Below are 14,706 nucleotides of genomic sequence, written 5' to 3'. Positions count from 1 at the left end.
TAACCTAAGAACCAGCCTATAAAAGCTACAAGAATGCCAAAACTCTTGAAAATAATAAACGTAGAATACTCTCAGTCTTATGACTCATTTGCTATAAAAGTAGATCAAGAAAAATTACACGCAATGTGACCTAAACTTTAGTAGAAAAGACCATCACATACACAAAAAAGAACTTAACCTTCCTTATATACCAATTTGGTAACAGATGCACTTCAACTTATCTAGACATTAATATGAAAGATAACAGTTACAGCCAATAAATGAGAACTAAACTATATTCTTGAGGGGGACTACATGAATTCTATTAACAGTAAGAACAAGATCAATCTCAACAAGCCAAAGTTCTTGAGACTACTTAGATAGAAAACTGTAAATCAGCCAGAATCCCATTACATAATATGAAACTATGATCCACATTATTAAAGTTATATAAAGAAGTTGCTTTAAAAAAAAAAAATCCACCTCACTTCTCTTTTGGAGAAGTAACAAAATGAGAATTCAGCTAAACCATTTAGCTGGCTATATTAAACCTGGCTTACTGAACCATAACCAATAAGAAGTTTAAACAAACAGGTGACTCCAACAGCCCTGATATGCTCTCATTTGCACTGGTCTGTTACTCACACAAGTCAATCCGAGCTAGCGGCATGCAGAACAGGAGTTGTAATATTTTAAACACAGAACTGTGGGAGGGAAAAATCCTGAAGCGATTTGTTTCCTTGAGCAGCAAGCTCATACGTTTCATTCAGGGTGTAAATTTTGAAGTCTTAAAATTGGTTGAAAAGGCTCAGGAAGCTCACAATTTTAAAATAATTATTTACAGGGACCCAACAAATTTGGGAAAGGGTTTTTGGTAAACAGATTTTGAGGAAAGGATCAACACTATATTCATACCTTGCAAACTGTATCCACATCCCAAGGTATTATAGTCCTCAGATCGATGACCTCACAAGACACCCCAAGCTTCTCTTGAGCCATGGCAGCCACCTCTCGGATCACATGAACCTGAAAAAAAGAGGAAAACAGGCAGAGGATGACTACAGAGAAAAGCTAGGTGAATTCTGACATTCTTAGCAGAGACAGTGTTTAAGGTCAGAGGACTTGATTTGCAAGGAGAATTTCTTTTAAATGTAGAAGCCCAATACTCCAACAAAATAATCAGATATAGACGTCCAGAAAACAGCTGGAAAGTGATTCTTTGAGAAAAGGAAAGCAGTCAGTGCCAAAGATACTGATTCCAAAGATACCAACACAGAGAAGGTTAATAAAGTCACAGGAGTAGGTTGAGTTTCTAGAAAATGCATGTAGGAGAAGTAAAGGGCAAAAATCATAGGACCCTGTAGGTGACCCACACTAAACAGCAAAGTAGAGGAGTAGTAGCTGAAGAATAGGAAGAGGAGGAGGAAAAGGAGGAAGGAGGAGAAAAACAAAAACAAGCAAAAAAAAAAAAAAATAGTTAAACAGAAAGAAAACCAGAAAACAATATATCCCAGAAACTAAAGAAAGGTTTCATAAAGACAGTAGCCAGTTGGTGTCCCATACTATAGTAATATGAGATAAGTGCTGGATTTAGCAATTAGAAAGATTAGCAATATTAGCAGAAATAGTTTTAACTAGTGGAAACAGAACTCATAGGTAAATGAGTTTAAAAAAAATGAAGGAATTAAATATAGGGAATAGAAAGTAGCTGCTCAAGTTTAATGATAAAAGAGGAAGATACACTGATATTTAAAGGAAAGGTGGTATAGAGAAAAGTATTTTTTTAAATAGAAAAGAGAGACACATTTTGTTTTTAATAAGAAGGACATGGAAAGGAGAAACTGATGATGCAGGAGAGAGGGACCAGCTGATGAATAGCAAGCAGTCCTGGAGAAGGAGAAACAGAATATATTCTGAAACAGATTTGGAAAGGTAGCTGTGAAAACCAGACACTTCTTGGAAAGCAAAAGGAAAAGAGGTAAGAACTGGCAGCACAGGTGATGGTGTGAAGGAAAGGCAAGTTGCAGTTACAACCCAACACACTCTAACTGATCTATTAAAAGGAGAGGCTAGGACACACGCTGAGGGTGAGTTTTTTAAAGGGGAACTCAAGGAGAGCAGAAAAGGTTTACAAAACCCACGATGGGCACCATCATCAGATGTGACACACCAGGCAGCCTGGTTATCCCTCATGAGGTGAGAAACCATGAGGGCTACAGCTCTCCAAGCCAAAAGTCAAGTGCAGAAGACAGAAGGAAGCTGTGGGACTGCAAATGATTTTCATAAGCTTCTTTGTATTTTACAGTATTAAATTTTCCAAAATAAGAGGCACCTCCTTTTCACAGAAAAAATAAAAACTGATCATTTCTTTTTTTTTTTTAATTTTTATTGGAGAATAGTTGATTTACAATGTTGTGTTATTTCAGGTATACAGCAAATGAATCAGTTACACATATACACTGATCCCCTTTTTTAGATTCTTTTTCATGTAGACCATTACAGAGTAAAGAGCACAGTTCCCTGTGCTATAACAGTAGGTCCTTGTTGATTATCTATTTTACATATAGTAGTGTATACTTGTCAGTCCCAAAGAGAGATAGAAGGTTATGGGCAGAGAATGAGTCCTGAGCTTAAAAGTTTGGAAATAGAGCAATATGATAATAAGCTCTGAGGAAAACTAAGACAGATCAGCTCACTAGGGAAAGGTATGAAATAATGAGGCTGAACCAGTGGATGGGTCCAGATTGCCAACAAAGTAATCATGAGAGATGGAAACAGGTGGGATGAAAACATCACTAACCATCAGGGAAATGCAAATCATAGCCACGTGATATCACCTCTCACTTGTCAGCATAGTGAAAGTGAAGGAAAGTGAAGTCGCTCAGTCATGTCCGACTCTTTGCGACCCCAAGGACTGTAGCCTACCAGGCTCCCCTGTCCATGGGACTTTCCAGGCAATAGTACTGGAGTGGATTGCCATTTCCTTCTCCAGGGGATCTTCCCAACCCAGGGATCAAACCCGGGTCTCCCGTATTGTAGACAGACGCTTTACCATCTGAGCCACCAGGAAAATCTGCATAGCTATCATCAAAAAAGAATATAAATAACAAATGTTGGCAAGGAAAAGGAGAAAAGGGAACCCTTGTACACTATTGGAATGTAAATTGGTGCACCCGCTCTGGAATAGTACAGAGGTTTCTCAAAAGACTAAAACTAGAACTACCATATGACCTGGCAATTCCACTCGGGTATACATACAAAAAAGAAAAAGAAAAACATTAATTTTAAAGATACATGCACCCCACTGGTCATAGCAGCATTATCTACAATTGCCAAGGTTTGAAAGCAACCCAAGTATCTATCAATAGAATGGATAAAGAAGCTGTGAAATATATATACATAGATAGATAGGTAGATAGATAGATAGACAGACACACACACACACACTACTTAGCCATAAAAAAAATGAATGAAATTTTGCCATTTGCAGCAACATGGATGGACTTGGAGGGCATTATGCTAAGTGAAAAAGATCAGACAGAGAAAGACAAATACTGCAGGATATCACTTACATGTGGAATCTGAAAAATACGACAAACTAGTAAATAAAAAAGAAGAAGAAGCAGACTCACAGATACGGAGAACAAACTAATGGTTACCTGTGGGGAGAGAGAAGCAAGGAGGGGAACAGTAGGGATGGGGGATAAAAAAAAAGAGGGGGCTACTATGGGATTATATGAAGTCCTGTGCTTGAAACTTTTGAAAATTCTAAAGTACTACAGAATTTTTAAATCTTTAATTCAATAATGTAAGAAAAATAATGGCCAAAAAAAGAAGATGGTATGTCAAAAGTAGCAACAAGTAGTGAGGATACCTAATGTGTGCTTCAAAAGAAAGTGTCTACTAAATACATTTTTGTAAACTATCAACATATTTTTAAAGGCTTCACCATACGCATATGAATGGAAAGGCATCTTACCTTCAACCAGAAATCAGTACCAGATACAGATATAGCATCAAACAAGATTTAAATTTGAGAAATAAGGGAGACATTTTTAATGCTTCAGAGAATCAGCATTAACAATGAGAGCTTCCAATCTGCAGAGCAGCAATGGTGACACAGATATTGAGAACAGGTTTATGGACATAGCTAGGGATGGGGGGTGCGGGGGGGGAGGAAGGAGAGGGTGAGATGTATGGAAAGAGTAACATGGAAACATACATTACCATAAATAAAATAGATAGCCAATGGGAATTTGCTGTATTAGTCAGGGAACTCGAAACCAGGGCTCGGTAACAACCTAGAGGGGTGGGATGGGGAGGGAGGTGTAAGAATGTTCAAGTCGGAGGGGACTTGGGTAAACCTATGACTGATTCATGTTAATGTTTGGTAAAAACCAACACAATACTGTAAAGCAATTATCCTTTGATTAAAAATAAATATATATATATATATATTTTTAAATGAGAGCTTCCACATACAAGATGGCATTACCAGCTGCTATAATGGTTACTGACCTGAGTGCCCCAGGCAACTAGAGTAACATCACTCCCTTCTTGGATGACTTCAGCTTGGGAAAGGGGGATGTTGTATGGCTCTACAGGAACCTGCTCCACTGAATATAAAATGAGGGGTGAAAAAAAATGTAAGGTTAGTTATTCTTCTGCGACATTTGTGCAAAAAGAATATAAGAACTTCATCGTGGCAAAGCTTTATTTTATTTATTCTTCCTCCAAATTCCAGAAGTTATTTATAACTGAAATAGAATTACTATATGACAGCACTACACAGATGAAAATGTACAATCAAATCAGCTTAGGGAAAAACTAAAAGAATTTTAATAAAATCTGTTATTTAGTCAATAATAATGTTTCATCAATATTGGTTCATTAATGATACCAAGTGTATCATACATAAGATGTAAATAAAGGGGTATATGGGGACTCTGTAGTATCTTCATACTTTTTCTGTAAACATAAAACAATACAAAAATAAAGTTTAAAAAGATTTTAATATGCCTGCTAAAACTTTATTGGACAGAATTAAGTTCTCAGATAACTTTTCTATCAAAGAGTAAAGAAATTTATGAGTGCTTGAAAAACAGAAAAAAAAAACACATAATATGGTCTACTTTCTAAGTATATTTCATTTTTGCATCTTGCAACTATGGACACTTTCACCAACCATGGCAGATGACAGCACCTCAATTTTCAAATCTGAATTCTGTAGACCTCAAAGAGGCAAACTGAATCAGCTCCACCAAGCCAAAGGAAGAATACATCACTGGTATCCCAGAGAAAACCATTTCATATCTCTGCCCAACAAAGTGCAAGTAACCGAGAGTTGATCAAACTCAAGAGGAAATGATGAATTTTTAGGTGAAACTGAGTAAACAAAATTGCCCCCATGATGATGGGAAGTCTTCTTGAATTACCACATGAAGCAGGATAACAATGGAAGAGATAAGGAGAAAAAAGTCACTCCCTTTTCTTCATTTTCCCCCAGAGTCCTTTTATTATCAGTGCTATGTGAATTTGAGTTATTTTGTTTTGTTTTAATTTTATTCTAGTTGATTTACAATGCTCTGTTAATTTCTGCTGTACAAATTATATGAGATTTTTTTTTTTATTCTAGGAGCACAGAAAAGTAAAATAAAAGGTTCCCTCTGCTCTCCAGTCGGCCCTTCCAACTCCACTGTCCAGAAGTCATCAATGCCAACAATTTTCTGGGTGCCTGCAGTGGACAGCTCTCACTCTTGCTGTTGTTCAGCAAGATAACAAGATCTTAAATATCTTCCTATGATCCTTCTGAAGCAGGGCCCCTTGCCCACTACATAAGTCAGGTCTACATATTCACTTTCCCAGCTTCCCATGCAGCTAGGGCGTAAAACGTGGGCTCTGCCCATCAAATGCACCCGCCCATGACAGACTGTGAATTGGAAGTCAATGACACAAGAGACCAGCAAGTATTCCAGAGTACTGGCAACTGTGGAGGCAGATCCAGCATCCAAGCTCAGTGGGATCAGTGATTCAGATATTTATACAGTCCCATGTCCACCGCCACCTGCTGGAATATCTTTGCAACACCAGTTATGCAATGAAATTTGAGGTATTTAAATATAGATATATTGGGTTTCTCTGGTAGCTCAGGGGTAAAGAATCCTGCCAATGCAAGAGACACGGGTTCAATCCCTGGGTAGGGAAATTCCCTGGAGAAGGAAATGGCTACATACAACAGTATTCTTGCCTGGGAAATCTCACGGACAGAGGAGTTGGTGGGCTACAATCCTTGGGGTTGCAAAGAGTCAGACATGACTGAGTACACACAGAGACACACACAGTCTTGGTTCTTAGGTACTCCAGGGATCTCTGAGCTACTTGTTATCCTTTAATGAATCTTTTCTGCTTATATTGGACAAAGTTGATCTCACCACTTAAAAATTAAGAACCCTGGCTGATTCACTATGTTTTCAGATATTTACAGTATGTAAGTATGCATACACAGTTAACCCTTGAACAACATGGTGGCTAAGGGCAAGGACGCTCCGTGCAGTCAAATATCTGCATACGACTTAGAGCTGATCCTCCACATCCTCAGAGTCAACCAACTCTAGTCCTGTAGTAACACAGAAATGGGTAGTCAAAAAATTGCCATATAGATGGACCTGCACAGTTTAAAGACATATGTAAATCTTGTTTTCTTTCCACAAACATAATCACACTGTACATGCTATTTAGAACCCTTCCATAATCTCCTTTCCCACTCAACAGTATATATTGGTCATATTTCACATCAAAAGTATAGTTTTGAAATCATATTTTTAAGTTAAAAATTATAAAATTTAATGGTGCTGCTATCAGTGATATGGTAGAAAATTTTATTACTTGTATTTTCTTATATTTCCAATCCAATGACTTGTCTTAAACCAGTGCCAGAAAGAAATGAATGTTTTAAATCATAAGTATGTTTAATGAAATAAATGAACAAATAAAATAGTAAAACTTATAAAACTACTTTTGGGGGTAAACCTCAACACAGATGACAATTAAGCCAAGAAACCTGACACATAGCTGTTAGAAGAGCATCAAAAACCCTTTTTAAGGCTTTTTTCTTTGTGTGTGTGTGTAAACTATGTTCATTCAGTCAGATACTTCCAACTGTCTAAACCAACAGTAGGCAAGTCCACTTTTGTAAACAATGTTTTCTTGGCACACAACCTCATCCGTTTATTTATATATTACCTATGGCTGTTCTAGCCCTTCCTCAACAAAGCTGACTAGTTCCAAGAGACATCATGGCCTATACACCTAAAATATTTATTGTCTATCCCTTTGCAGAAAATGTTTCCCAGCCTCAATTCCAAACAGTGCTTTCAGAGGTCAATTACAGCCCATTCATTGATGGCTTAAATTCAGTAACAGATGAATGGATGGACCAATGGAAATACGGAGGGATGGATGGACAAAGAAACAGTCAAGTAGGAAAACAGACATATTCAACTGGAATAATACATTTTACTTAGCAATTCTCAGCTGCTCAACTAAAGTGACGGTTAAGAACAACGTTGATAACATCTGGCAAGAATGTCAAAGGTAGCACATAGGCTCCTAGCCATCCTCAAGTCTTCTTTCCCCAAGCAGCAAGGTCTGCCTGCCAAAAGTCAAGGCTGGAAGCCAGTACACACTCTGCCTTGCCTGTGAGTCCATGGCCACCATTCAAGAGCTCAGCCTTTCCCACCTTGTAAATCAGTTGCCAGCTAGTAATTAGCAAATCCCTGGAACACACAACTCTAAGGGCTGGAGCACCGAAAGAAGTGGGTTGGCATCTTGGCCCACCTCCTTTGAAAACTTGCCAGTGGGTGACTAACTGCCTCATTGTATTCAATAAATTACCCAGAATAACAAGGCCTCATTACTTTAACAATTAATTAAGGGACAACATGGCAAACAAGGCTTAATCTTCCATTGAAAAAATAAAAGCATGCCAAGAATCAGATTCAAGAAGAGACATATTAAAAAGAACCCAAAAAATCTGTCTCCTTAGATTTGCATAAATTTAATCCTGAGAGGATAAAAATAAGATTACAATTTTATGGATTAAAGACCTAAATGTGGCAATCTCTGTGCCCCTTCTGATGTCTATGTCAGAACCTTTCTCTGTCCCTTTTTCACTTTAATAAAACTCTACTACACAAAAGCTCTTGAGTGATCAAGCCTGGTCCCGAAGCTAAATCGTCTTCTTCGGAGATCACAAATCCAACAACGTTCACTGTAAGCTATCATCTTGGGGGCTCGTCCGGGATCTTCAGGACAAGGGAAGAACACTCAGAGCTTTAGCCTCTCTCCTTTCTCAGTATACACGTTTTCTGCTTTACTAACTCTTCAGTATGCCTGTGTGAATGAATGACATTCCCTGCACAAAGCAAGTAATGAGCCCTTCTCTGTGGTTTCGTGATGCCTCATAATGACTGAAGGCAGTCCCAGAAAAGGGAGCCTTGTCAGGAGTTTATACTGACCTGCCAACACCAAGAAACACCCAATGTCCTTGCAAGGGGAGCAGCCAAAATGGGCGAAGTGTGTGGACCAAACTTCCCTTCCTCGGTCAGCCTTTCCTGGTCTCTTTGACCATATGGTAATTGCCCGGGAATTAGAAATACTGTTAGATCTAAATACTGTTAATCTGTTAGATCATGGACTTTCAATGGACTTGTGATCCATGCTGTTACTATGTACTTTTACTTAGACCCCGTGTATGGAAGCGCCTAGCCTTGCTGCGAGCCGAAAGTTACAGGAGCAGATTTGGGAGCGAGGTGGAGCTCTAGCTCCAGGAACATCTCTCAGGCTAGAGGTCACACTCTTGGCTGCCTGCCTCAGGGGCCAGCGGCCTGAAAGTGAGTCTTTGTCACGGCTCTGCCTCCCATCTATGTGGATAGAAGCACTGCTGGGGACCAGGAGGTTTTTGAGGACACAGATCAGGAATTGCAGGATCTGGTTTCTTCCTTTGGTAGCGCTAGCTCTTAGTGGATCAGAGGCGGCTCTCTGATGGCTCTTGTCTCAACTCCTTAGATATTCTTTTTGTGGAATCTGTGGGAATGAACTGGAAGGACTGGCCCTAGTAGCTCGAGGACAAAAATCACTTTTTCCTCACTGGCCAACCCCCACCACCTCTTTTGCTATACTGGTGTGGCGACACTCAGAAGGGACAGCTTGGTTGTTGTTCGTCCCTTTGTGACTCACCATTTCTACTGCGGTCAGTAATGTAACCCAGGAGTGTGCACAGACACATGTAAGACGGATGCTTCCCCTAGTGGTCCTAGCTTGGGAAACACTCCAGGAAAGTTGCTCTGTTACCCTCTGGGTGGTGTCAGAGAAAACGACAAATCAAACAAAGGTCTTAGTGGTACGGAACTCAAAATCAATTTGGGATGCCATCAGGTCCACCCCTGGTGCATTTCCACTTTGCCTTGGTGGTAGAACCAGGAGGGACGAGAAAGATGCCTGCATCAGTAAGGGACAGACTAAGTCCAACCAGGGAAGGAAAGCTTCGGTGGAAAGGTTGTCTACACTCCCATCTAGAGCAGAGAGGGATGTCCCCAGTGGAAAGAAGCCAAGGCTGTGGATGCCGCTTTTTTCTTAGATCCGGTTAGCTCCGGTTCCATAATCACTCCTTTAAAATGTTATTTTTTAAAACTGGGAGAAGTTTGATCCCCAGAGTTTAAAAAAAAAGACATCTGATCTTCTGTGATACTGAATGGCCACAGTATCCTTTGGAAGATGGGGAACACTGACTGGTTGAAAGGTCTCAATTATTACTGTTTTACAACTAGAATGGTTCTGTAGAAAACAAGAGAAATGAGTAGACGTGCCATATGTGTTGCTCTTTATCCCTCTTCAAGACATGCCAGACTTATGTCCTAAGGGTGCAGATTTGGGTGTGAAACCTTCAGCTCCCTCCTGTCTTCTAACTTTGCCTCTGCACCTGAGGCTCCAGCTGAACAGGCTGAGAGTCAGGGCACCCGTCTCAGGAGAAATTCCAACAGTCCCAATTGTGGTCGGGCCTATTTAGAGGATCCAAAAAAGTACATAGAAACCTTTATAGAACTAACTTTATGACCTTTCTTGGAGAGATGTAATGTATGTCTTGGAATAGATGCTGACCCCTCAAAAACTAGAGTTTTGGAAGAAGCTACTACTTTTGGAGATGAATGGCTTGAACATGAGACAAGGGGAAAGAGGGAACAAGAAAGAGCCCTCCTTCCTACTGGGAGCCAAGAAGTTCCCATAACAGAGCCACTTTGTCAGATGTATTCTTGAAGGACTCAAGCGATCACGCGCTAAGACTTTAGACTATGCTAAGTTGGCTGACATAGAACAGGGAGAGAAAGAAACTCCTGGTGAATTCCTAGATAGACTACAGGAGGCTCTCCTCAAGTTTACTGACATTAATTCCAAAAGTTCAGAGAGACAAATAATCTTAAAAGACAGATTTCTCACTCAGTCGGCTCCAGATATCCACAGTAAGCTACTAAAACAGGCGTATGGACCAAATCAGTCTTTAGATAAATCTGTTGCAACTGGCTCAGACAATCTATTGTGGTAGAGAATATGAGCAGGAACGGTGAAAAAAATGAACCAGGCAAAAGACTGAAGCCCCAAAATGACTGTTAGACCAGCTCTGAAACAGCCTGAGGGGAAATGCCAAGAGGGACCCAGGTGAAAAGGGACAGACTTGCTATTACTGTGGATAGGAGGGGGCACCTCAAGTGGGATTGTCCTCAGGCATCTAAGCCATCCCCAGCTCCATATCTGGTCTACAAAGGACCATGCTGGAGAAAAGACTGCCCTCTGAGGGGTAGGCCCCAGGGGTCGGACTCTCAAGGCAATCGGGACTGAAGGTGCCCAGGGGCCCCCACACAAGCTCCCATCCTAATTACACCTGAGGAACCCTGGGTATTAATAACTGTGGAGGGACAATCAGTGGATTTTCTTTTGGACACCAGGACAACTTCCTCTGTGCTCACTATAGCCCCTGGTCCACTTTCCTCCTGATCCACTACTGTAACGGGACTGTCAGAACGAGCCAAACGCTATTATTTCAGTCATTCTTTAAGCTGCAAATGGGACTCTGTGCTGTTTCCTCATGAGTTTCTGATCATGCCAGAGTCTCCCAGACTCTCACAGAGTCTACTGTGCACAAAACAGATAAGCAACAAGAATATATTGTACAGCACAGAGAATTACAGCCATTATGTTGTCATAGCTTTAAATGAAGTGTGAACTATAAAATTACTGAATCTCTATGTTGTACACCTAAAACTAATATAGTATTGTAAATCAATTACATTTCAATAAAAAAGAATACAATTTTAAATGTTCATTTATTTAAACTTGGCAAACAGATCATCTAAGAAAGCACGCTGTAATTCACAGGCACTTTTCTGTTTTATTAACTTAAAAAGATATTTATTTCACAAGAAGGTAATTATTTCCAATCATCATTCCTATGCCATGGATAATGCTTTATGAAAAAGAGCAGGTAAGAGGAGTTTGAGCGTGAAACTTCAGGAACTGAAGGGCCCCTCTGCAATCACAATACAAATTCCTGTCTTCACAGCAGTGGGACTAACTGAGCCCCTCCATTTCACCACATGCTGATTACATTCTAGTCTTGGCACAAATGAGCATCCCACAGAGAAACCCTTTAGCGCCAGAGATTGACAAAAGTGTGTGACTTTAAAGACAGACAGAGCTTTCCAAGGCCAAATAAAAGATGCAATTTTTTGCTCAAAAATCAGACGAGATGGATTTTTAAATGTATACTGTAAGTTCCACAGATATTCTCCCTTTGTAATTGCAAATACACATATCAAATGACATATATACTGACAGGCTCATGGCATGAATTAGCTTACGCTTGGCCCCTTTTATTTCCCATTCTCTTCCTTCTTTCCTCTCAATTTTCTTCTAATTTGTTGTAATGCTTACAGGTCTTCTTAAATGTATTTTTAAAATATGGAAGAGTGTATAAATTGTAGACATATTACACGATGTAGAATATAAATATATGCTTATTTCTTTAACAGTCACTCTGTACCCAACAGATGCAGGCATCATGCAAGATGCTAGATCGTGAAACTGAAAAAGCAAAGATCTTAGAGATAAAGAAGTACTTAAGAGAAAATAAAGGAGGTTTTTTGCAAAGAAAGAGGAGGTGTGTACAAAGAAATGGAGCTGTGAGATGTGTCTAAGTGTTCATGTCCAGACGTGTGTGTACATGTGTAAACGCAGATATACATGACGTTTCAGGCCAAGCTGAACAGTGAAACTTTTGAGTTATATTCCAAAGCTCTTTGAAAAACTTTCCAACGCTTTCTGATTTAATATATTAACAACCTGTGGAGAGTCAGCAAGAGAATAACAGCTCACTCTTAATGATGCAAGTTTCCCTAGGAGGCACAGTATTACCGTTACAGAGATAATAGGGTCATTTCTCTGCCCTGGCACTAATCTACAGTAATGCTCGTTTCCCCACAGATGTCAAGCTCCGTGGGGCTTTATCATGTTGCATTATACATGATGCTGTGATAAAACATTAAATGTTGTTTTTAAAAAGAAAGGGTATTTCTGAATTACTTCACTCAGCTTGATTACTACCAGCAGATTCAAAGTCTCCACACCTGAGGAAGCCTCTCTCATTTGCCAGGATTTACAGTCTGAAGGGGGAGGGCAGGCACCCACCTAAGAGCCCACTCCCAGCCCTGTGTCTGCATCTAATCTGCCGATCTCTGACAAAGCATCCTATTACTTCTGTGCCCCAGGCTCTCACCTGGAAACCATGAAAAGCAGCCTGTGTCTACCTGCCACATCACAGAAGCAGAGTGAGGACACATTAAGTTAATTGCTATAGATGTTCTTTCAGTCCTTAGGAAGAAAACAGGTTTACAGTTTAAAATAATTCAATGGTACAGTCATTAAGACTATAAAGTTTTCATTCCAAGAACACTATTCTTATTTCTATTACCATTTGCTGTACAAAACTGATCTGTAAGCATAAATAATCCCTATATTACATTGTTACTTTCTTGAATGCTCCTTTTAAATTTGAGGGTATTAATGATGGTCATATTTCTTGGTAATTTTCACTTCTACACAAAAAAATTACTTTTAACACTGATGTTACAGATAAGAATACATGAAGAAGAAAACTAAATGCAGTTTCTTCTACCAATCGAATATTGTTGTACACAATCTCCCCAGTCCTCTGCCCCTCAAATTACTGAAGATTTAAAGATTAATAGTTCACATTAGAAAGTCAATGTACTATTATAATACTGGTCTATCATATTTGTCAATATATTTGTTATAATATTAATAAATGTGTGCATGCTAATTTGCTTCAGTCGTGTCTGACTCTTTACAATCCTATAAACTGTAGTCCGCCAGGCTCCTCTGTCCGTGGGATTCTCCAGGCAAGAATACTGGAGTGGGTTGCTATGCCCTCCTCCAGGGGATCTTCCCAAACCAGAGATTGAACCTGCAGCTCCTGAGGCTCCTGCATTGCAGGCAGATTCTTAACCACTGAGCCACGGGGGAAGCCCCTAATATTAAATGCTACTATCTAATTAGAAAGTAAAATTAACTTTCCATAAATAAAAGTACTAGGTGTTAAACTTTGATATTACTGAAACCATGTTGTCATTGGGAACATGTGTGGACAGCACAAAATGGGTAATAATAAGCCTCAATACCACAAGGGAGTAACCAGAGATGCATCCTGGGGGCCATGTTGGTTACAGGTCACAGCCACGTGACAAGCTCAGCCCTAAGGCAAAAAGGAAAGCAGAAAAGTGAGAAATCACATGAACTGGAGCAAACAGAGAAAATCACAAGGAAAGGTAGGTCCTGAGAAGTGGATAGATGCACAAAGTCAAAAAGTTGGCATCCTAAGCAGCGCAGTACCATACACGACTAATGGAAACGTGACAACGAGTAAACAAAGAAGGCCATGTCATCTTACAGGATGCACGGAGAGGGTACAGCGTCTCTCGTACGGATTCTTGACCAAAAACAGGCATAACCTGAACCTAATCATGAAGAAAGACATTCTACAAGAAAGCAAACTAAATGCAGAGATCAGGACAGACCAAAAAGAAAAACTCTGTCCCCCAAAAAAGGAGACTATGGAAAAGTAACAACAAGGAGAGATTCTACATCAGCTCCTGATCCATAAAAGAATGTAAGTGGGGACTCCCCGGGCAGTCCAGTGGTTAACACTTGATGCTTTCACTGCAGAAGGCACGGGTTCAATCCCTGGTTGGAGAACTAAGATCCTGCACAGCTCACAGCACAGCCAATGGTAAATAAATAAAAAACACAGTGGAACTATTAGTGAAATTTGAATTATGTGTGTAGTAGAGTTAACAGTGTTATATCATGGCTAATTTCCTGGTTTTGATCATTACTATTGTGGTCACACACGAGGTTAATAACCAGGGAAGCTGAGAGAGGGATATATAGGAATCCTGTGCACAATTTCTGAAACCTTTCTATTTGAAATTTTAATTGAAACACTTAATTAAATGTTTATGAAATTTACATTTGAAAATTCAAATGAAATGAATTTTTAATTACTAAAACTGAAACATTTAATGAAGTTTTTAATGTTAAGTTTTTTAAAAGGAGCTGACCCACCTTAGCAAGCCTCACACACATTTGAGGAAATTAACG

General features: G+C 39.6%; 1 protein-coding gene across 1 annotated transcript in view; it reads right to left on the bottom strand.

Annotated features, from left to right (window-relative positions):
- BCKDHB (branched chain keto acid dehydrogenase E1 subunit beta) overlaps positions 1 to 14,706 on the bottom strand; it is a 257,499-nt gene that overhangs the window by 167,744 nt on the left and 75,049 nt on the right. The window contains exons 7-8 of the mRNA XM_065911327.1: positions 4,498 to 4,595; positions 895 to 1,005 (exon numbers count right to left, since the gene is read on the bottom strand). Coding sequence (XP_065767399.1) covers positions 895 to 1,005; positions 4,498 to 4,595 — 209 coding nt within the window. The remainder of the gene's footprint in view (positions 1 to 894; positions 1,006 to 4,497; positions 4,596 to 14,706) is intronic.

The sequence above is a fragment of the Muntiacus reevesi genome, chromosome 19, assembly GCF_963930625.1.
Source record: "Muntiacus reevesi chromosome 19, mMunRee1.1, whole genome shotgun sequence".
NCBI lineage: Eukaryota > Metazoa > Chordata > Mammalia > Artiodactyla > Cervidae > Muntiacus > Muntiacus reevesi.
The sequence above is the reverse complement of the archived record's forward strand: the minus strand, read 5'-3'. Positions and strand labels throughout refer to the sequence as shown.